The 23,898-nt window shown below is 36.9% G+C and overlaps 3 protein-coding genes across 5 annotated transcripts; all 3 read right to left on the bottom strand.

The window, feature by feature from the left end:
• Positions 1-6,900: 6,900 nt before the first annotated feature.
• Positions 6,901-9,402, bottom strand: LOC105780503 (uncharacterized). 3 transcript variants are annotated; one of them, XR_008195294.1, is made up of 6 exons: positions 9,151-9,401; positions 8,924-9,040; positions 8,547-8,581; positions 8,017-8,117; positions 7,135-7,407; positions 6,901-7,040 (listed from the first exon to the last, which is right to left on the bottom strand). XR_008195294.1 is itself a non-coding variant. In XM_012604886.2 (5 exons), the coding sequence occupies exons 1-5, from the start codon at positions 9,330-9,332 to the stop codon at positions 7,377-7,379; spliced, it is 492 nt and encodes a 163-aa protein (XP_012460340.1). In that variant the 5' UTR covers positions 9,333-9,402; the 3' UTR covers positions 6,901-7,376. The 3 variants fall into 3 exon arrangements, 2 of the variants coding, with proteins under 2 accessions (XP_012460340.1, XP_012460339.1); XM_012604886.2 differs by having other exon boundaries at positions 6,901-7,433; positions 9,151-9,402; XM_012604885.2 differs by having other exon boundaries at positions 6,901-7,407.
• An 8,527-nt stretch (positions 9,403-17,929) lies between these two features.
• LOC128040486 (uncharacterized) lies at positions 17,930-18,520 on the bottom strand. The gene is made up of 2 exons (XM_052629250.1): positions 18,226-18,520; positions 17,930-18,168 (listed from the first exon to the last, which is right to left on the bottom strand). Exons 1-2 carry the CDS (start codon positions 18,518-18,520, stop codon positions 17,930-17,932), a joined length of 534 nt encoding a protein of 177 aa, XP_052485210.1.
• Positions 18,521-18,746: 226 nt separating this feature from the next.
• LOC105778967 (uncharacterized) lies at positions 18,747-22,573 on the bottom strand. Its single transcript, XM_052629249.1, has 5 exons — positions 22,438-22,573; positions 20,264-22,307; positions 19,416-20,016; positions 19,297-19,352; positions 18,747-19,203 (listed from the first exon to the last, which is right to left on the bottom strand). The coding sequence occupies exons 1-5, from the start codon at positions 22,571-22,573 to the stop codon at positions 18,747-18,749; spliced, it is 3,294 nt and encodes a 1,097-aa protein (XP_052485209.1).
• Positions 22,574-23,898: the final 1,325 nt, after the last annotated feature.

Below are 23,898 nucleotides of genomic sequence, written 5' to 3'. Positions count from 1 at the left end.
CTTTTAATCACTTTCTAAGAACCCACATAAGTTATCAATTTATTAGTTCACTATGCCAACGACCTCTTGGCCTAGTGGCAAGAACATTTGTATTGTGGCATGAGAGCTTGGGCTCAATCCCTAGCAACCCCACCCCTACCCCCAATTATTAAAAAAAATTATTAGTTCACTAATTGAGTTATTACTCATCCTTCACAAGTACTCACAAGCTTCTTTTTTTGCTAATTCCATTTATTAATAACATTAACATTCACCTTTTAGGTCACTTACCATCAATTATTCACTTTTATCTCTCCTTTTTACTCATGTCACTTTGTTTTTACCCATTTTAACACTTGATATCATCATGAGATAAATTAACACTTATTATAAACACTTAGCCCTTAGTAAAATCTAGTAAAATAAGCTTAGATGCTTGTGTTTCCAATTGAACACCATACACTTGTTGCACTAAAAGTGCAACCCAACTATCACACCAAACACTCTGGCCCCCATTATGTATTTACGTGCAGTACCATAAAGCATATATCGCTATCTTCAACAAATCGTTGTCTTTTAACACAAAGCGCGCACACTAATCCCCATTGGCATACCAATTGTACCCTTACTATTTCACTAAGCTTACAAGGGCAATTCACTTATAAGATTATTTATTGCATTACAAAATCCAAATCACACATCATTTCCACATGACAATTCATATATATACAAATATATATACATACACGTTTTCCATATTTTCATTTTAAGAACCGTATATTGTTACTTATTTATCAAGTATTACTTTGTACACTTTCACTAGTTCACTTATCACTTAAATGAGGTAGATCACCAATTCATGTCTATGCACCTATGTGTTACTTAACCACAAGTTTGTCAATTTCCCATGCCCCCTTTCCACATTTAATGGCTTCACCTTACACTCAATGGTCTATGTCAATACTCAAATTAAACTTTCATGTAACACACTTCTCTTTTCATTTTTTCATTTTTTCATTTTTCTATTTACCATTATGTGCTTTATGACATCAATTTACTATACCTTACTCTTTCATGGAAATTAATCACTATTCATTTCTTCATATCCAATTTCACATTATCCAATTTTGTTAACCACTTCAACACTTTGAGTTATGTATTCAAGATTCAATACACTCATTCTTTTTCAACTATTAATTACACTAATTAATTGAACTCAAAATCATGTGCTTAATCAAGTAAAAAGTACAGAAATTTCAAAGGTATTTACCTTTTGGATGCACTATAGCTCAAGATCAAGATTCCCTACTCTTTCTCAATACTTGAATCCATTCTTCTATCTACTCCAAGTCTTCTACTCCACCCAATCAACATTTCTGATCAATAAATATAAATAAAGCATTAACATACACTCTTTAACAACTTTCTCATGCTAATAACCTCAAATAAACATGCTGGAGATGAAGAAAATATACTTTCTCACTAAACAAACTTTCTCCCTCTAAACATGGAAACCCTAAGTCTTATATGAAGATGGTGATGGTGGAAAACAAAGAAAAATGGTGTTTTCTATAATATTTAATACATGAAACTTGGGTTTTTAGGTAGGGTTTCACTTAGAAATGAAAGAGGAAAAAATTGGCCAACTCTCCTCCCCCCATTGCTACTGCAAAAAATGAGAAGAAGAGATGAGAAAAATCTTTATTTTTTTCTTATTCACCATTTCAAATTGGTCAAAGTCAAATCCAACACACATTAGTCCATATTTAATCTTCATGCTTTAATCATATCCAATGACTCAAAATCAATCCCAAAGTTAGAATATCTCTTCAAATAATATTTCTACTAATAAATGCTTGATAAATGATCAAAATGTCCTTAGGTGAAAAATTATCATTTTATTCATTTTAACTTTTAACACAATCTCTTTACAAGAATATGCATTTATCAATTTAAAAATCTCATAATTCACATTTAACCCTTAATAGTAATTCTTAAATGGTAAAATTACACTTTTACCCTTCTACAATTTAGTTTCTATATTTTTAAATCTTTTCCAATTTAGTCTAAAAATGATTTCCCTCACACCAATACACATAAGTTATTTCCGTTCCAATTAATCAATAATAACTTGCATTTTCTCTTCTTCGTATAATTTGCATTTTAGTCCTCTAGCTTTTCAAAATTACAGTTTGATCATTTTCCCACATTTTCACATCCATAATTTTCTACTTTGATTTCCATCTCCAATGTCAATTTGGTTCCTTATAAATCCAGTTTATGTAACCCAATTTTAAATTTTCTCAGAATTCACTAAACACGATTCCTCCAATAATACTTGATGTAGCATCGAAAATTTTGGGACATTACAATCATCATATTTAAAATGGTAGTGGAGGTGGCAACTTGGGTATTAATGGTGATTGTTTGTTGCTATTCACATTCTCGCAGTAGTAACAACTAGTATTTGCTTTGTTGTCGGCAATGGTGGCCTACAGTTGTTGGCCTTGGTTGTAGTTAAGGGTGTTCAAACTTCGGTTAAAACCAAATTAACCGACTGAATCGATCTAATTCGGTTAATTATTCGGTTAACTGATCTAGTTTGGTCAGAGGTCGGTTAAAGATTTTTTATAATTTCGATTAACAGTTAATTCAGTTTGAAATCGAGTAATTAACCGCATTAACTGAACTTAATAAATAATATTGCATATTATATGTATTAGGCTATTACTAGTTTGGTTAATTCGATTAATTCGGTCAAATGAACATTATAAATTTATTTTTTATATGTTTTATACTTGTTTTAACAAAAAAAAACATATAAATTTTGGTTAAATTGGTTAAGCGACCAAATTAACCAAAATATTTTAGTTCAGTTAAATTTTTTTGAAAAAATTTTGGTCCAGTTAACGATTAAAGGATTAAAAAGTCCAGTTAATTTGATTAACATTAGTTTGGTTCGGTTAACTGTTTGAACACCTATAGTCGTAGTTCGTCTTCTTGACTTAAGTTAAGTGGGGGTGTTTGCGGTGTAGGTGGAGGTGTCATCGGTGAGAATTGAGTATTTTTCTTCAATTTTGACATAAACAATGATGGTGGTGGTGGTGGTAAGGTGCAGGAGGAATTGAATGAATTCTTTTGCTTTTGTTGCCCTTTGATTTGAAAAGATTGTATTTTTGAAATATGGTGGATGGTGGCATAAGCTATGGCAGAAGATGTGGTGATAATGGCGGCATAATGGAGGTGGAATAAAGGAGGGGTGAAGATGAAAGAGGGAGCGAGAAGATGAAAACGAAGGAACTAAAAAGGAAGAAGATGAAGATAAAAGGGGAAGAGAGAAAGAAATATAAAATTAAATAATAATTTAATTTATTTTTTATTTAATATTTAATATTTAATATTTAATATTTAATTTAAAATTTTTATATAATTAAAAATGTCATGTGCCAACTCTTGCCTAATTGAAGGGTGTTTTTTTGTAAGGGGAGAAAATAGTTGGGCTCATAATGGTCATAGAATTATAATTTAGTACTTGATCATAGTTTGAGGGCTTACTATTCAATTAAGCTAATTTTTAAATTTGATTGTTTTAGTTTGAATTTAGATGTTTATTTTAACGAATGAAAATCTAGTGTTAATGAACACTTAATAATTACAATGACCCTCATAATCTTCTTGTATTAAGAAACAAAAGCTATTGTATCCAACTATAAATATTATTCAACAACTTTTGACAAGTCTTCTTATATCCCTAAACAAGTACCTAATAGTCGATATAAATTTTAACTATTACTCCATATAAGCCAAGACTATTTATTCTGATTATTTGATTTCGTACTGAATTATAATCGTACCTTCTTTGAAGAACCATATAAACTCTTGCAAATACAAGCCATGTTAAGAGTAAATCCAAAAGTAGGATTTGCATATTCCTTTTGGGGTTTAAGCATATCAGTTTATGCCAATACCTTTTCGCTATTGTCAGAATGATAAATGTCCGGTCCAAGTTCATGATTTGCTTTTGCTTTTGCTTTTGATTCCTCCCTTGTATTCATTTTCCCTTGCTCAGCCTACTAAGCCAACATTTGGTTTTCTTCAATATTTCCATGACAAAAGAAAGTTGACAATTACAATGACAGAGTTTGTAATGGCCCAATATTGCCCGACCCAATAGATAATAAAAAAACCAAATACCACAGTTTATTAAACAGTCCAATTAACATAAGCCCAAATTCAAACCTAAGCATGGCCCAAATTACAAACCCATTACAGCCTAAATCCCCAACCCGATTGCAGAAAACAAAAATCAACAGCAAGGAACCCTAGAAGATCTAGGCGTCGCAGCCAAGCCTTCTGCGACAAGCCTCCGTACGCTCTGCGCCACGTCACCCCAGCCACGTCCACTGCTCCGTACACCTGCCAACACAAACGAACACAGCACCGCAAAAAGAAAAGGACAACATATTGTATTTTGATTTTGATTTTGATTTTATTTTCCTTTTTCGGCTATAAAAGAAAAGGAAAATCCCTTTGTAGTTTTTTGGACACGGATTCAATAAAAAAAATCAGAATACCAAGAGGTGATCTTTCCTTGGTTCTATTCTTTCTTTTATTCGCAGTTCTTCTTTTCGTTTTATATTCTGTTGATTGTTTATTAAAAAAGTAGCAGTAGCAGTAAAGGGAAGGGGAAACGTACCTTGTGGCCGGACCTCCTCTCTCTCCGTGGTCATCGGAGTTTGGGCGAGGTTCGAGGGCCCCTGAGGACGACGCTTCATCGAAGCGGCACAGAAAACCTTTAGGGTTCTTCAATCTCTTTTTAGAAAGATGATAAGAGGCTGATTTGTTTAGGTTTTATTTTAGTTTATATATGGAGGAAACAGTGCCGTTTTAAGCATGTTTCAGTAGCTTTAAAAACGACGCCGTTCAGAAGCCTCCGACTCGCGTGGTGACCCGACCCGGGGAAGGACCTGCGCGTTTTTGTTAAATGGCTTATTTGTGCCACTAGTCCCTCGCTTTTATTGCTCGCTACAATCCAGTTCTTTTATTTCTTTTTAAATTTAACCTCTTATTTCATTTTTGTTTCACTTTGGTCCTTCCCATAATGCAGCGTTTCGAGGTGTTGGGATTATTTCCCTTTTAGTCCCTCGTGTCATTCGCGCGTTGTAATCTAGTCCTTGTTATTTATTTTAATTCTGTTTGTGGCTCTTTAATTTTATTTTAATCGCATTTTGACCCCGCATTTTATTTTTAATTTCTTTTGTTTCCTGTTAATTCGGTTCTAATTATGATTGGATCCTTTTATTAATTAGTTCAATAATTAATTTGTTGTTGTTATGTTATTCAAATTTATTTATCCTTTTTTATGTATATATATTTTACGTGCTATACTTTAATTTTTCTTATTATAATCATATGTATTAGTGTTAAATTTCATTATGTAGCCACAATATATTATTAGCGTCATAAATTTTTCATGTATTATTAGCTTAGATTTATTATGTATTTGTTTTAAATTCATTATGTATCATCATTTCAAATTTGTTATGCATTATTATTATTTTTTCTTCAAAAAGTATTACGTATTAATATATGCATATATATAAATATATCGTGCATCAAAACCCATTTTAACATCATTATACATTTTGTTGATTCAATGATTTATACTTATGCTTCAATGTCTTTGTATTTTTACATGTATTACTATATTTTAAGAATTTTCATAATAGAAACCATTTTATACGCTTATATGACTTAGATTAAATTACTATTAATTTCACAATTATTATCATTATTAATTTTAAGTTGTTCCTCTAATAAGCTCTTGTATATATATGTTCGAACCTAATTATATGTATGTATAGTTTATTTTTTAAAAGAAAAAGGGGAAGACCTTGTTTTATATTTGGCTTACTTCCATTTATTGATTATTTGTCATTCACTAATGTATATTATGAGTTATCCTTTTGCGTGATACATTGTCATTTCATGGCACTTTATTCATCGAAAGGATTACATTTTATTTAAATATCAAAACCAATTCATTCAAAAGTCTTTCAAAATAGCGCGACACTTGGGATTTGGAATTTTCGAAAAGATTGTGTCCTAACTTACTGGATTCCAATCCTCCTCGAGACCAAAATAACCAAATATCTTTTTAATGCAAACATACAAATTTCAAATATAAAAACTCATTCTCGGAAATTCGATACGTTATATCCTAACTCATTGGATATGACATATTATTTTCTCGAGACGAGAATTCTTCCAACAATAAAAATAAATAAAGGCAATATTCGATATTTAAGAATTTTGTGAAACCAGACTCTAACTTACTAGATTTTGATTCTTTCATTTGACCCCAAATAGTCGGATATCCTTCTCAAAATGCACAGGTTTTAAAGTCAAACTTAAATTTGGAGGACTTGAAATGTTGCACTCTAACTTACTGAGTGTGACAATTTATTTATTTGAAATAAGTTAGCCTTATCATCCAATTCATTTTATTCAAGATAAAGGATCGTATTTTAAAATCTTTTCAAAATTTCGACTTTAAGACATTAAACAATCAATTCGGTACCAATTTTGGGCGTCACAAGGGTGTTAACCCTTCCTCGTGCATAACCGACTCCCGAGCCTATTTTCTCAAAATTTGCAGACCTAAAATCATTTTCAAGGTGATCCGATCACACCCCAATAAAAGATCGGTGGCGACTCCCATTTTATTTCCATTTTATTTTCAAAGTCGATCCCCTTTTTTTTCAAATTTTAAAAACGGTTTCGACAGAGTTCGTATAGTAGCACTACACACAAACACACAATTCTTCGACCCCAGCTTACCCTCCATATATATATATAATGCCTTTAACAAGATACAAACAACACAAGGAAACCAATTAGTATGTTTCATGAGGGAACCCATAAATAATAAGAATAATATATTTTACCACAATGAAAGGGGAAAAAAAAAGTCCTTCCGATACCAGGGTGCATATCATCAAGTTTGAATCAAGTACTTGCACTGCAATGCTTTTACTCATATCAGCTTAGCTTAGCTACAGCTACAACAAATTCAAAAATGCCTACAACTTTAGATTGTCACGAACCATAAGCAATTAAATTTTATTCAAAGCTCATTATGAAGACGGTCTCTACCTTCCCTGAAATTTGGGTGAAAAACAGAGAAAAACCCAAGCACAAAATAGAAGCAGACATCAAAGTCAATCATCGAACGGTAACTGCTTATTTTTCCCACGCGGTATCAATATATGCACAAACATTTGATAATTTCTCATCTACAAAGTCAAAAACCCAAGTCGTAAAAATTGGGAGTACCAAGGTTCATGAAGAAACTCCATATGGGAGCAGTGCAGCAGCCACAATTCTACCTTCCTCGTTCAGTATGTTGTAAGTAGATGCAGCATTTCTCTGCAACAGGAGAACAAATTCTGAGCCTGAAGGTTGTGATCAAAGTCAGTTCCTATTGGTGCTTATAGTTTCAAGCATTGACTATAAACAAGTATTAAATCACTTCCATCAATAATAACCAGCATTTCTGCACATGCATTAATCAAGACAAAATATAGACAGATGTTTTTAGAAGAGAAATCAAACACAAAACACAAGCATAAATATGTACGTGGGTTTCTAACAGATTAATGCAAAAGAGCTTTTTAATCAGGCACATTGGCACGGAGAAATGATTGACAAACTAGTGCTCAACTTCAGTTCCTAAGGCTTGGACAAAAGAGAAATAGAGAACAGCCTTTTAGTCTTCTTTGACATGAGAAAGCCTAAATTTGATGCTCCAAAATTTAGGGTAGTAATTTAATTAGGATTTTCAGAAAAACACATAAATGAGAAGCCTTCAACCTCAATCATGCAAGGGATAGAAATAGATTGACAAGGAGGGGATGGAAGGTCCATTTCTGCCATGTGGAAAAATAGTGATATTCAAGCAATTACAACCACAAAATTTCAAAACTAAGTTGTCAAATTTAGGTATCAACAAAAATACTCCAATGAAAATGACAATACCGAGTCTAAGGCTTCCAATTTCATGCCAGTAGATCGGATGAAGCGTCTGAGTTCCGGATCTACAGGTTCAATGTACCTTCCACAGCCAAGAATCAAAATTTCTAAAATAAACAAGAGAGAAATGCTTCATGAGAATCAAAACTAGAAGAAAAGAAAAAACAGAAGTACATGTAAAATCAAGCTTAATTCTACAGTCTAACTGCATTAGGAAATTATTCTCAGCTTCCTTAGATTCTCCAGGTACAACAGGAGGTGACACTACTGGAATGCTAAACGCAAGCAAAATACTGCAGATCATGCAATGGAATACCCATTATTATTCCCCGCTCCCAAGGCCCCCAGAAAAAAGGCTAAGGGCCATGAGCGTGCATCTCTGCATTAAAAGTTCTATTTTAATTCCCAAGTGAAAAAAACTAGAATTAGGTCCACAAGATGATTGGTCAATGGGGATGCATCATTGATACACTTTTATCAGGTATTGAATTTGTTCTTCATACACACACACATATATATATTATTTGAGGTCTCACCTGGAATAGGTCGTATAATTTGAAAGATGGATAAGCTGCAAAAAGTACAATAAAGACGAAATATGAGATGGGGGAGAGACCAAAAGTTGGAAATTTTCATTTTTATATAGGGGAGGGACAAATAATATTTAGTCAAGCCACCTGAAACTTAAGCATAATGAAGAGACGGCACTAACCCAAGAGCTTAGGAAACATAAACTAAACGGTGAAGCTTTTGAAGAAAAGTATTGACTTGAATTGATCCATAGTAGGATAAATTATGTGAATAGGTAAAGTGAAGAGAAGTAATTCCACCAATGGAGATAGTATAACAGACATAGTTAATTTTAGACTAATTAAGAAAGCATACCAGAAATGAATTGAAATGAAGCAAATACCTTTGGGGAGTAATTTCAGAAAATTTACGGGGGCCCCAAGAAGTGACCAAATTTCCCACACAAAGCAAGCTGCCTTCATAGTTGACACCGTTCACAGTGAATCCTGTTTCCGTATATCTGCCAAATCAATTAAGAAAAAGAAAACCCAGATGAAAATTAAGTCGAGTGTTGAAGAAAAGGAGTTGGAATTTCTGTTTTACATAAGTGAAGGAGAAAAGAGGAAAAACCGTTGGAAACGAAGCTGGTCATCGGGAACATTGTCGATGAGATTAATCTGATCGTAGAGAGAGAAAGCGCGTCTAAGGGAGGGCAAGGCTGGAGTTCGAGTCACTGTTGAAGAAGCCGAGTCCTTCCTCAGGCTCCTCATCAGCTTTGGCAGCGTTTCTACTGCTCTACCTCTCACCGCCATCTCCTTCTATCTATCGATGTTCCTCTCCTGTTCCGTCCCCTGTCTGAAGTCGCCACTTTTTACCCAAACCCCAGCCCACACATATACCAGCGACTCCCGTGTTTCGCTTTTTTGGGTAAACTACATCTAAGTCACTAAACTATTAGTAAGTTTACATTTTGATTACTCAACTTCAAAAAATTACAAAATGATCATTAAACTATTTGAAAGTTTTTATTTAAGTCACTAGGCTGTTAAGTTTTTTTTTTTAAATAAAGTTTAGTTAGCAAGCTCCAAGCATTGATTCAACGATCAGTATGGTGGATAGTACCCATTGGCGAGTAGAAAAACATACAGTCGATCTAAGTCAATTTGACAATGAGTGTTAGAGATCAGAGAAGAAAGTTGTTTGGATTTTGGTTTGCAGATTCAGGATGTTCAAAGTTGTTTCTTGAAAAGAAATTGAATTGTAGAAGAGAGATGAGGAGAGTTTTCTATTGGTATAGGCGGTGCGAACAAAGAAGGTCATACAATAACGATTTTAATAGTTCAGTGACCTAAATGAAAACTTTCGAATAATTTAATAATAATTTTATAACTTTTTAAAATTGAGTTACCAAAACGTAAACTTACTAATAGTTTAGTGTCATTAAATGTAATTTTACCTTTTTTTAAGGATAAACTCTTTTTTATTATCTAAGTTACAAAATGCTATCTATTCACTACATCAAAACAGGTTTTTAGCGGCGTTTTTTTAAACCTTTAGCGGCGCTTTTTAGCGCCGCTAAAAGTATTTGCGGCGCTTAGACAAGCGCCGCAAAAAATGCTGCTATTGACATTGTTGCTAACTTTTGCGGTGTTTTTAGAAATAAACGCCGCTATAGACCATGACCTTTAGCGGCGTTTTTCCCACAAACGCCGTTATAGACCATGACCTTTAGCGGCGCTTTTCCCACAAATGCCGCTATAGACCATGACCATGGCCTTTAGCGGCGTTTTTCCCACAAACGCCGCTACAGACCATGACCTTTAGCGGCGTTTTTTTCACAAACGCCGCTAAAGAAAAAACCTTTAGCGGCGCTTTTTTCAAAAACGCCGCTAAAAACATAATCTTTAAAAAATTATTTTAATCAAATAATATTTATTTTTATGATAAATATTTTATTTTATTTTATTTTTAAAATTTGAACTTTAAATATACTTTTTAAGAATAAATAAAAAAATATTATTTAAATTAAATTTTCTATGAAAATTTTAAACTTTAAAACTAAATATAAAAATTAATGAATTTAGTTTTAGAATTTAAAATAATAAATTAATATCACAATTTATAATACAACTCAAACAATATCGACAAATAAAATCCACGAAACTACATAATTACGCTCCAAATGCTAATTAATCTTTAAAAGGTCGGAAAAGAGAACTAGTTGCAAGATCAAACAACCACAAAGAATAGGCATACCACTGCAGCCACCATGCTTCCCCAAGGAGTTTGAGCCATATTAAATCTCCCAGTGACACTTCCCTTCAAATCGCACAATGAGGATTCCTTTCCTTCATTGTTATCATGAATTACGATACCAAGACCACTTTTATCTTCAGGGTAGTCTTTTTGTGACTCGACACAATCTAATTTCAAAAGCCAGTATGTTTGAAGACATATACATGAACACACCAAGATCAAAAAGAAACATCAGCCTTAAAATAGATATCCCAAATCCAATAGTTTAGTATATTTTAACAGATCATCTAATGGGATAAGAGCACTATAAATAAATAAATTAAAAACACATTTAAATCGATGTGGAGCTCCCAGCATCTTTTACATCAACGAAATATCAAAGTGGAAGGGCCCTTCAGAAAATTAAAGAGATAATAGCATAAAAAGCCAATTAACTAATTTTTATGATTCAATCATGGAACCAAAAGGCGTGCAAACAATTTATTATGACAACTACTGCCAACAGACATACAGGCTTGTTCTAATGAAAAAGTGGCTTACTCCTTGAAAAGCTTTTGCATTTCATTTTGACATTCAGCATTGACAAGGCATCACTACCCTGCACAAAAATAAGTAGAAAAATTGTAAAACTCATTCATAGTATCATTGTAAAACGTCCATGGAATCTGAACATGCTCGCAATTATGCACAACGAGATATAACAAAGATCCCATTTATAGAGTATAGATTGTTCAAAATAATAACACCACTACAATGCAGGAGCTAGCACTGACCTATTCAAAATCAATAATATAAAATGCTAGAAGCTCAAATCACAATAAATAATAAAAATACAAAACATAAATATTTCATAACCCAAAGCTACGATACTAAAATAAACTAAGCATCTAGAAGCTAAACCTAACCTTCGTACATAATAACCTAACATTCGTACATACTAAAATAAACTAAGCTAAATCATTCGCCATTAAAAAATCCCATTATTAACCCTTCAATTTTCTTTCACATATTCCAGGGCTTCAGATGCATAGTCGCCTCAATTGTAGCTTTCAACCGATCAAGACTGGATGCCCGACAGACTGAGCAATATTCAACAGATGACCCATTCCTTTGCATGTTAGACATGGAACTCTTTTAGAGGATCGACTAACACTACTCTTTTAGTTTTATTTTTGTATGCGAAAAATCAAGAAAAAAGGGTGAAAACAAAAATAGACAATGCAAATTTAAAGAAATATAAAAACTTTAGAACAATATATAAAAAATATCATCGGCCCTAATTTACTTACAGTAATTGTATTTAATAGTTAAAGCATAAAGTATAAACTAAGCTAAAATTTAAACAAACAAACATAAACCTTTGGCGATGAAAGGAATATGAAAGACAAGCTTTTTACACAATACTAAAGATAAACAAATTAGAATGACATTGATAAATTAAAAAATAAGAGATATGCAATTAGAATGACAGATATGAAATAAATATTGGAGTTGGGCATATTGATGGCAGTCCACGTAACTGCTCAACTTATTCCAGTTCATATGATATTTATACTCATTAGAACCAAAAATGTCAATATCCAAAAACAATGAAATTAAAATTAAGAAACCATTTCTTGTACCATAAAGAGATTATATCTTCTTAATTAAAAAATAGTAAATTCCTAGAGTGGTAGTGCCCAATTCGATGAACCTTCTACCATGGCTGAAATTTAAATCATAAAAAAGGGGTGGGGAAGAAATGCTGTGGGTCTTACTTCTCAAAAGCTAAAAGCCTCTTCCATGCAACCCATTGCATCTGATCCTGTAATAGATAACAATGAAATATTAGAAAAAGAAAACAGAAATCAAGATACTAGCATCTTCGATGAAAAAAGGAGTATTCAAATATTAAACATATGCAGCTGTCGTCAACTTCCTATCATATAATCCACCATAGAACAATCAGCAGAGACATTGCAACCTTGTTAAGACTTTTGCTATTTGTTCTTCTGAAGCCTATCTGAATGCTATTTGTCGAAACCGTTTTTTTGAAAAACAAAAATTTAGTCGTCGACTTAAAAAACAAAAACTGGGAGTCGCCACCTATCCTTTATTAAGGTGTGACCGGCCCACCTTAAAAATTATTTTTGGTCTGCGAATTTTGAAAACAGGTTCGGGAGTCAGTTACGCACGAGGAAGGGTTAGCACCCTTGTAACGCCCAAAATCGGTACCAAATTGATTATTTGATGTCTTTTGTGTCGAAAGTTAAAAAGATTTTAAAATAAGCTTGAATGATGAAATTTGCAAAAGGATATCCAATTGTTCAAGTCATGTACAGAAATCGAGTCCCAATACGTTAGGGTACAATTCCTCATAATTCCCCAAACTTGAATATCACTTTCATTTTACACGAAAATCTTCATTTCGAGAAAGTAACATGACACACCCAATACGTTAGGGCACAACAAGTTAAGTTCCCAAAATGATTTTATGCATTTTGAATAAAAATGTTCTCAGTCATTTAAGATTGACAAAGAAAATCAGAACCCAATACGTTAGGGCTCAATTTCCCTCGAAAATCTCAAACTTCCAAAAATACTTTTATTCAAAAAAACCTTTAAATCAAGAAAATGATTTTGATGAATGGTAAAACCAAAACATGTTTTTAAAAGGGTATGTTAAAAAGTTAGTATACAATATGATTCAGATCCTTTAATTTAAAGCATATATACATAAATTTACAAAATATATATATAAGTACAATATACAAGGAATTCACCAAATACGTGTATACATATACTTAACACACATGTACAAGGATACATAAAAAGATAGAATGGAATATATCAAACAAAAAACTAAAAAAAATGCATGTATATGTATTATATAAAACAATGCTTGTATGTTATAAAATAATAATAATAATGATAATAATAATAATAAACAATTAAAAAGGGTTAAACTGAATTAAAAAGAAGAAAATGGGTGAATTCGAAGCAAATTAAAAGACAGGACCACATTGAATGCGCGCACAACAGTGGAGGACCAAAAGGGAAATTATCCCCTCTTTCCAAAATGCTACGCAGCAGGGGACTAAATTGAAACGGACATCAAATATGCGGTCCAATTTTAAAACAAGTAAAAAGGGTTTAACTGGAGCGCGCTACAAAAGGGAGGGACCAAATGCGCAATTTTCCCTTTGAAGCCAAACGCGCGGATCCTCCCCTTCGGGTCGGGTCACCGCGCGAGTCAAGGCTTAGACGAAACGGCGCCGTTTTGCTTCATTACTCAAAACAGATTTTTCTTTTAAAAAATATTTTCATCAGATTGAAAAGAGGAAAGAAAAAAAATAAAAAAAAAGTAAAAAAAACTCCCTTTGCTCTGCTAGGGTTTCGTCCCTAGCATCATTGCACCATGTTTAATTGGCCTCCTCGCCAAAGCTCCGATCGCGATGGAGATGGCGACAATGCGACGCTCTCGTAAGTTTCCTTCGTTCTCTTTGTATTATTATTTTACAAAACAAAAAAAATCAAAAGAATAGATGAAAAGAAAAAAAGTAAAAATAAAAAATAAAAACGATTCACCTTCAAGAAAAAGAAATATTCTTTGCAAACTCGAGATTTCTTTCTATTTCATTCTTTGTTTTCCAATTCTCCCTTCTTTTACAAAGACCAACTGCTTTTATAGCCTAACACTAACATATTTTCCTTGTATTTTGTTGTTTTACATTATTTGGACTCTTTGAGTCTGTTTTACAAGTATTTGAGGAGCGAACGGCGTGCGTGGGGAAGCCGATCTCCGAGTCTTGTGGCGACTGGACGTTGGGCGCGACGTGGGGCAGATGGGGCTTGCGGCGCTAGACATGCGGCTAGGGTTTGGGTGTTTTGGGGTCTGGTTTAGGATAAATTGATTTGGGCTGGGTTATTGGGCTTGTTTATTTCTTTGGGTTTTATTTTTTAACAGGTCAGATAAAATTGGGCCCTACAGCTGCCCCTATTTGCTTGTTGTCATGTAATGCGAATAGAGCAAAGACTATAAGGCCCAATTGTGCCCGGTCTTATTGATCCTCAACTTCTTCAATGCTTCTCTTCTTCAGGTAGCCTTGTTCCTTCCTACTGCATCTTCAAAGGTATAGGAACTGGTGCTTCAATCCACTCCACTGCAATGTCGGGGAGATAGGATTCATATGTTGTAGCTTCTCAAAAGAACAAAATCTGCTATCTTTAATATGCTCCACTGCAACTTCAAGGAGATAAGTCTTATAGCTTCAACTTGTTCTGCTACAATTTAAGGGTAAATCTGATGTGATCTGCTCTACTGCAACTTCAGAGAGATAAGATCTGCGGTTTTAATCCACTCCGTTGCAACTTTAAGGAGATTGGATTGGTTACTTCAGTCTGCTCCACTGCAACTTCAGGGAGATAAGACTTGTATCTTCGATCTACTTCACCACCAGTATGGGAAGACAAGATCTGCTTTCTTCGATCGATTCCACTGCCGACCGGGGGGATAGAATTACTGGCTTTAATATACTCCACTGCAACTTCAGGGAGGTAAAATCCACCATCTTCGATCTGCTCCACTACTGCTTAGGGAGGCAAAATCTGTAATCTTCAATCTACTTTGCCGCCGGTATGGGAAAGATGTATATTCGATCCACTTCGCTACCAATATAGGAAGACAGGACCTACTATCTTTGATCTACTTCACGCCAGTACACGAAGACACGATCTGTTTTCTTCAACCTACTCCACCACCAGTATGGGGAGACAAGATATGTTTCTTTGATCTACTTCACGCCAGTACATGAAGACAAGATCTGCTTTCTTTGATCTGCTTCGCCACCAGTATGGGAAGGCAAGATCAGCTTTTTTTCGATCTCTGATCTACTTCACGCCAGTACATGAAGACAAGATCTGTTATCTTTCAACCTACTCCACTTCAACTTCGGGAGATAAGGTTTTATGATTCCACCGACCTGTTCTCTGTAGAACATGACATGTATGATGAACCTAATTATGCCTAGTGATTAGGATGTCATGATCAAATGAATCAAATGCTCCTAACTAGACGTGTGTGAATGACATTTGAATGTTATGTCATGAAAAATGAATATTGAATGTTTAAAGTCATTATTGCTCATTAAGGCTTCTTTTGTGACAACAACGCTTCGTCAAAACTTGGAAATCTTAATCTTGACTCTTGACCCCTAGATATCTTCGACCTTTTAACCCGGTGAAGTCTAAACAATAGTCCTGCTTCAGGCTCCTGCATTATTTAGAAATTTCTAGAGTAATATGAAAAACTTCCCTTGTGAAAGTTTTACTAGTCCATTAATCGTCATTCTAATGCAACATGCTTGCGAAAAGAACATAAACAACATTAATTTGGGAGCATAGCTCGCAATGGGTTGTTAATGATAGAGGAATTGTCTAGGGACATTTATATTGAAAAAAAAAAGAATGAAATATTCTAAAACAACGAATTCAATACAAATACTATGATCAGGTGCCACAGATATCTCTGCTTGAATTTCTCTATACAGCTTTCGAAGACCCTTTTGAATTCAACACGTGTTTAGGAAATTCACAGTATTTTGTTGATGCCCCAAGATGTCGTCTATTCCTTTCTGCCGATTTAGGTACCACAAGACTACCACGCGACAATCAAAATTTGAGCCGCCCATTTCGGGTTTTCAACTCAAATCCCCTTTGGTCTCAAGGTGCCTTTTGCGGGTTTTCACCCTAGCCTCTCCTTTTTTTTTTGGAATCAAAGCGCCCTTTGCGGGTTTTCACCTTGGTTCCCTCCCTTCTTCAAGTAAAGTACCTCTTCACCGAATCTGAATTTACCAGATTAGGCAAGTTTTTCCCATCCATTTCAGCCAGGATCAGGGCTCCTCCAGAAAAGGCCTTTTTTACAACATAAGGACCCTCCCAATTCGGCATCCATTTCCCCCTAAAATCCTTTTGTAGAGGAAGAACTTTTCTCAACACCAGGTCCCCCTTATGAAATTCTCTGGGTCGGACTTTCTTGTTGTAGGCTCGCATCATTCTTTTCTGGTACATCTGACAGTGCTGAATAGCCTTTAGCCTCTTTCCCTCTATCAAGTTCAACTGATCGTATCGAGATTGAACCCATTCCGCTTCATCCAATTGTAGCTCAAACAAAACCCGGAGAGAAAGGATTTCAACTTCGATGGGCAAGACTGCCTCCATGCCATAAACTAAGGAGAATGGTGTTGCCCCGGTGGAGGTCCTGGTTGACGTTCGATAAGCAAGGAGGGCAAACGGTAATTTCTCATGCCAGTCCCTGTAAGTCTCAGTCATCTTCCCTACAATCTTCTTTATATTTTTATTGACTGCTTCTACTGCACCATTCATTTTCAGCGTCTGGCGATTTAATTGTGATGTCGATCTTGAATTGATTGCAGACCTCTGCTATTGAGTCATTGTTCAAATTCAACGCATTGTCGGATATGATTCTTTCGGGCATTCCATACCGACATATGATCTCCTCTTCAAGAACTTGTCGACCGATGACTTTGTAACATTAGCATACGGCGACTTCTACCCATTTGGTGAAGTAGTCAATAACCACGAATATGAAACGATGCCCATTTGAAGCCTTCGGTGATATTGGCCCGATAACATCCATACCCCACATGGAGAAAGGCCATGGAGAAGTCATGACATGAAGAGGTGAATGAGGTGCATGCATTTTATCACCATAGATTTGACATTTATGGCACTTCTTGGAATAATTGATGCAATCCCCTTCCATGGTAGACCAGTAGTACCCGAATCTCATAATCTGCCTAGCCATTGTGAACCCGCTGGCATGCGTTCCGCAGATGCCCTCATGGACTTCCTCCAGAATTTTCTTTACTTCTACGGCGTCCACACATCTTAGCAGTACCTGATCTTTTCCCCTCTTGTATAAGATCTCCCCATCTAAGACGTAATCAATGGCTAGTCTTCTCAGAGTTCTCTTTTCATTCTCCATTGCCTGGCCAGGATACTCACGATTTTTTACATACCGTAGTATATCTTGATACCAAGGACTATCATCGATTTCCCCTTCTTCAATATTGTAACAATGAGCCGGGTCTTCATAGATACTCATTTGGATTGGTTTCATATCCCCATGTCGCTTTCGACTTGATCATGGAAGCTAAGGTAGCGATGTATCGACCATCTGGTTCTCATCTCGTGGGAGATAGCAAAAAGTGATGTCCTCAAACTCCTTAATCAATTCGAGGACCAACTTTCGATAACTGATTAATTTGGGATCTCTCGTTTCCCATTCACCCCTAAGCTGATATATCACCAATGCTGAATCTCCATAGACCTCTGGCACTTTGATTCCTCGCTCTATAGCTGCACGAATACCCATGACGCATGCTTCATATTCTGCCATGTAATTTGTACAATCAAAATCCAATTTGCAAGTGAAAGGATAATGATCACCATTTGGGGACACTAGGACTGCCCCAATTCCATTGCCTACAGCGTTCGAGGCTCCATCAAAGTTTAGCTTCCAACTATGACCTTCTTGGGGACTTTCTTCAGTAGCGGCTACACACATCAGGTCCTCATTTGGGAAATCAAAACTCAACGGCTCGTAGTCCTCCAGAGCTCTACTAGCTAGAAAGTCAGCAATTGCACTCCCTTTCACAGTCTTTTGGTTCACATAGACAATATCAAATTCAGACAATAAAATCTGCCATCGGGTCGTTCTCCCATTCAAAGCAGCTGACTCCATCATATACTTTAACGGGTCTAACTTTGAGATCAGCCAAGTCGTATGGTATAACATGTAACGCCTTAATCTTGGGTTGTCCAAATCAAGGCACAAGATAATTTCTCAATAGGCGAATATCTCATTTCACAGTCAGTGAATTTCTTGCTGAGATAATATATCGCCCTTTCTTTTCTCCCCGTTTCATCATGTTGGCCTAGCACACACCCCATGGAATTATCAAATACTGTCAGATACAATATCGGTGACTGTCTGCTAGGTGGTGACAAGATCGAGTGTTAGACAAATACTGCTTCACCTTGTTAAAAGCTTCTTCGCATTCTTTATCCCAAGTACCCGGATTATGTTTCTTCAGAAGACGAAATATAGGGTCGCATTTCTCAGTCAGTTGTGAAATGAACCTAGCGATGTAATTCAGTCTTCCGAGGAAACCCCAAACTTCTTTCTGAGTGCGAGGTGGAGGTAAATCTCGTATTGCTTTGACTTTGTCTGGGTCAACCTCAATTCCCTTTTCACTGACTATGAAGCCTAGCAACTTTCTTGACCTGGCCCCAAAAGTGCACTTCGCTGGATTAAGCTTGAGCTGGAACTTTCTCAATTTTAAGAATAACTTTCTCAAGACCCGCACATGTTCGCCCTCCGTTCTAGATTTCGCGATCATATCATCAACGTAAACCTCGATTTCCCTGTGCATCATGTCATGGAACAAGGCTACCATGGCTCTTTGGTATGTCGCTCCTGCATTCTTCAATCCAAACAACATCACTTTATAACAAAACGTCCCCCATAACGTAATGAACGTAGTCTTTCTCATGTCTTCAAGATGCATCTTTATCTGATTATACCCAGAAAAACCATCCATGAAGGAGAACAATGAAAAGCCTGCAGTATTGTCTACCAATGTGTCGATGTGGGGCAATGGGAAGTTATCCTTTGGACTAGCCTTGTTCAAATCCCGATAATCCACACACATTCGTACTTTTCCATCTTTCTTTGGAACTGGTACGATGTTAGCCACCCACTCAGAATACCTGACTTCTTGCAGAAACCCGGCATCAAACTGCTTTTGGACCTCCTCCTTTATCTTCAACACGATATCAGGCCTCATCCTTTTGAGTTTTTGCTGCACTGGCTTGCAATCTTCTCTTATAGGGAGACGATGGACTACTATGTCAGTACTCAACCCCGGCATATCCTGGTATGACCATGCAAACACGTCCTTGAACTCTCGGAGTAATTCAATGAGGTCCTGTCTTGTCTTTGCAGAGATATCTGATCCAATCTTCACCTCTTTACCCTCCTCTAAGCTCACGACTTCTATTGATTCCCTGTGAGGTAGGATTTGTTTCTTGGCCCTTTCTACCATCTTTAACAAGTCAGGAGACAAACCACAGTCTTCGTTGTCTTCAAAATCATGCGATCCCTCTAAACACATGTTTCGTTCAAAAGGAGACTCTAAGTTTGTAAGAGTGACATTTGCATCATTGATATCATGGGACCTGTTATAGGTATGAAAAACAATATGGATTCAGGAATTTGTTTGGTGCAATATGGTCATGAATGAAATGCAAGTGTAGTTTAAGAGATGCTTAAAATAACTGCTCTTATGGAAAGAAAGATTTGCTCCAAAAATGACTACAAACATGAACTTTATTAAAATAACGATTTTCTAGACATGAGCCTATTTCACAAAGGAATCCTTATCACTTCTAGGCTAAAAAGCAATAAGGGTGTTCTGAACATTACTCTGAGGAAATCCTAAAAACTACAGGTATTTCTTCTGTAGTCCAGTTGTTTAGCTCCCTTTCTGACTCGTAAGGACGAATATCTGGCAAAGCTCTTCCTCGCATCGCTTCTTTATACAAGGCATGAATACTCCCTAGCTCCGTGTTAACACTTCTGACCCCTAGCATTCCTGGATGGACAAATCCTCCCGATACAAAAGTCTTTGATAGGTGAGGAAAGGTCATGGATTCCCATTCAACTTCACCCCCTGTCAAACGAGCCCTTCTTCTCATTTGTTTCTTCTCTCGCTCCATCCTCATTTGCTTAAAATCTGGCTTATAACCTAAGCCAAAACGATCGTGCTTGCCCTTCAATACTGGGACCTCGACTCGACCCTGAAGATATCTCCCCAATCCTTTCCCTGGCAAAGCTCCTTTTCCCACTGTCAATTGCAGCCCCATCTTTGTGGTCTTTGATATTCTCGGCATCGGGATCTTATTTCCCTCAAAGATGAATGTTGCATTTACAAGCTCCAAGGAACGGAAAGAGCATTCGATTGCATCATCGCTCGTTTCTAGATAAGGCGCATCGTTGGTCACAGATGCAATGATATCTTCTTCAGCATCTATCGTCACAACCTTGCCTTCTGACACCAGCTTCAGTTTTTGATGTAACGATGACGGTACCGCACCTGCTGAATGAATCCATGGCCTTCCTAATAGGCAACTGTAGGAAGACTTGATGTCCATAACTAAAAAGTCCACCTCATAAATAGTTGGGCCAATTAACAGGGGAATGTCAATTCTTCCTATGACCCCCCTCTCAGTACCATCGAATGCTCGAACCATGTTCTGACTCGACTTCATATGCGAGCTATCCATGGGTAGCCTGTTGAGCGTGGATAGGGGCAATACATTTAATGCCGATCCATTGTCTACCAGAACCCCCGGTAATATGCACCATTTACACCTTGTAGTGATGTGTAAAGCTCTAGTAGATCCCATACCCCCGGGTGGTATTTCGTCATCGCTGAAAGAGATGAAGTTATCAGCGCTTATATTGCCGACCAGTCGGTCCAACTTGTTAACAGAGATATCGTCGGCCACATAAGTTTCATTTAGCACCTTCAGTAGTGCATTTCGATGTCCCTCCGAGTTTAGGAGTAAAGCTAGCACAGATATGCGAGCTGGTTGTTTGTGCAGCTGCTCCACAACGCTGTACTCGCTATGTTTTATGAACTTCAAGAACTCTCTAGCTTCCTCCTCCTTGATTGGTTCATTGACCACCGATTCAGGTTCGACCGTCTTCTTCTTCTTTCCAATCGGAGTTTCTTCTCTTATTGGCTCTACTCGAGCCTTCATCTGTTCGTCATACCCTCCTTCATCATGGTCCTCCTTCCCTGGGATTGTCACATTACAATTGTAATTCCAAGGAACCCTCCTGTTATCTTTGTAAGTAAACACGGTCGGTTTTTGAATGATGACCTTTGGTGCTACTCGCGCTCCAGCCTCACTATTCTTAGGTCGTGAGATGATAACTACAGGATGGTTAGCCTTTGGAACTCCCAATGCCAGCTCTGACGTACATACGTGATTCTCCTTCTGAATTCCTTCGCAAAATTCCATCTCCTTATTATCCATCATACTCTGCACCACGGCTCTGAACTCCATACACTCTTGGATTTCATGCCCCATTTCACAGTGGAACTCACAGTAATTCCTCCTCTTCTCACAGCTTTCTTCTGAAACCATTAGCCCCATTTTCACCATCTCTTTCCAGACCCATCTCAAAGGAGTCTTCACGTCCGTAATGTCTGTCCTGATTTTTCTGTCATCGCCTATCATATTTATTCCGCTGTCAGTATGGTTTGGTAATGGATTTTCTGCTTTGGTGGTTTCATCAAATTTAACGACACCCATACCAATGAGCCTTTCAACCACCATCTTGAAGGCAGTACAGTTCTTTATGGAATGCCCCGTAATTCTCGCATGATAGTCGCACTGTGCGTTTGCGTCGTACCATTTGGGGTACGGGGGCTGTAAGGGCTTCAGATAGAAAGGGGAAACTACGTGTGCGTCAAATAAATTTCGGTATAGTTCCCTGTATGACATAGGAACTGGCGTGAATTGGGACCTCTCCGTATTTCGCCTTGTACCGACCTCCTGTCTCGACGAGCTTTGCTGATTAGCAGCCACCTTTCCTGGCTGACTCACTGTTACTGACTTCGAGTAACCCTTGTTGTACACGCTCGCGTTGTTCACCTCGTTTTCCTTCCTCTTGGTCGATCTTCATTACCTTCTCCAAGATCGATCTTCCCACTCCTGATGGCATTCTCGATCATCTCACCGTTCATGACTATGTCAGGGAAGCTTTTTGTGGCACTTCCTAACATGTGTGTAATGAATGGTGCCTTCAGGGTGTTAATAAACAACATAGTCATTTCCTTTTCCAAGAGCAGCGGCTGAACTTGGATCGCGACCTCCCTCCATCTCTGCACAGTCGCCTAAAGCTTTCGCCAACTTCTCCCCATATTCTGAAGGGTGATTCTATCAGGAGCCATGTCTGTCACATGACTATATTGTTTCATGAATGCTTGCGCCAAGTCTCTCCATGAACCAATAGTGGCACAGCTCAGCTGATTGTACCACTTGGATGCTGCCCCTACAAGGCTGTCTTGGAAGCAATGTATTAATAGCTGGTCATTATTAACGTATCCAGCCATTCGCCTGCAGAACATGGTGATATGAGCCTCTGGGCAAGTCGTCCCATTGTACTTCTCGAATTCAGGCATCTTAAACTTATGAGGGAGAACAAGATCTGGCACTAAACTCAACTCTTTTGCGTCAATGCCTCGATAGCTTTCAGTGACTTCCATCGCTTTGAACTTCTCCTTGAGCCACTTGCATCGATCCTCTAACTGTTTCGGTAATTCCACCTTTATTCTTTCTTTCTCAGCCACTTCGTCAAAGTCCGGAATGGCGGGGTTCACGGGGTTGTTTTCAGGATTAAAACCCGGCCCAGTTTGGAGGTTCGAAATACCAGCTCGAAATTGTTGAGGCATGATGGTGACAGTAGATTTGCGCGGGTGTTTAGCTTGAGCTCGCTCATGTGGAGGGGTGAAACCTGGGGGATAGAAAAGTTCATCATCATTTCCCTCATCGACATCTGCCATGGGGCCCTTTCCTTTGTCACCTCCCTTAGTTATCAGTCGGGTTAACTTTGCCACTATATCCTCTTGAGATTCCTGCATCTTTTCAGACATTTCTTGCTTCATCTTGTCTAACCGCTCCTGCATTTGTAGCTGAAGCCGGTCTTGCATCTCCTTCTGGTACTGTTCGAGCTTCTCTAATCTCTGATCCATATCTTTTGTCTTTGCTCGAGTGCCGTATCGGTGTCGGGTTGGTTGGTTGGTTTCCAAGTTAACTGAGCAATAATTTTGACTTATTAGGATTTAATAAAGGTCTTTAATGCATATGATGTGATGTTAATGCATATGATGCGATGCATGAGGTGAATGCAAAAAAGACGTTAATTATAATTCAATTCCACTCAGAAAACTTTACTAGAGAAAAAATTTCTTTACATAAAACAGCTATAAATACGGCTTTGCCCTAACACTTAGAACTTTAATCTCCCTAAGTAATGATGCCAACTTC

The sequence above is a fragment of the Gossypium raimondii genome, chromosome 4, assembly GCF_025698545.1.
Source record: "Gossypium raimondii isolate GPD5lz chromosome 4, ASM2569854v1, whole genome shotgun sequence".
In the NCBI taxonomy this organism is placed as follows: Eukaryota; Viridiplantae; Streptophyta; class Magnoliopsida; order Malvales; family Malvaceae; genus Gossypium; species Gossypium raimondii.
The sequence above is the reverse complement of the archived record's forward strand: the minus strand, read 5'-3'. Positions and strand labels throughout refer to the sequence as shown.

What these genes read in the sequence shown, in the direction of transcription:
- LOC105780503 (XM_012604885.2), bottom strand. Translation starts at nt 9,332, where the DNA reads ATGGCGGTGAGAGGTAGAGCAGTAGAAACGCTGCCAAAGCTGATGAGG. An exon ending in TCTGAAATTACTCCCCAAAG is followed by an intron (nt 8,582 to 8,923) that starts GTATTTGCTTCA and finishes TACTTTTTGCAG; the next exon opens with CTTATCCATCTTTCAAATTA. An exon ending in AATTATACGACCTATTCCAG is followed by an intron (nt 8,118 to 8,546) that starts GTGAGACCTCAA and finishes TGTTTATTTTAG; the next exon opens with AAATTTTGATTCTTGGCTGT.
- LOC128040486 (XM_052629250.1), bottom strand. Translation starts at nt 18,520, where the DNA reads ATGGAGTCAGCTGCTTTGAATGGGAGAACGACCCGATGGCAGATTTTA. An exon ending in AGTCCTAGTGTCCCCAAATG is followed by an intron (nt 18,169 to 18,225) that starts GTGATCATTATC and finishes ATTACATGGCAG; the next exon opens with AATATGAAGCATGCGTCATG.
- LOC105778967 (XM_052629249.1), bottom strand. Translation starts at nt 22,573, where the DNA reads ATGCCATCAGGAGTGGGAAGATCGATCTTGGAGAAGGTAATGAAGATC. An exon ending in CAGTGAGTCAGCCAGGAAAG is followed by an intron (nt 22,308 to 22,437) that starts GTGGCTGCTAAT and finishes ACGCACACGTAG; the next exon opens with TTTCCCCTTTCTATCTGAAG. An exon ending in TTCATTACGTTATGGGGGAC is followed by an intron (nt 19,204 to 19,296) that starts GTTTTGTTATAA and finishes CATGATGCACAG; the next exon opens with GGAAATCGAGGTTTACGTTG.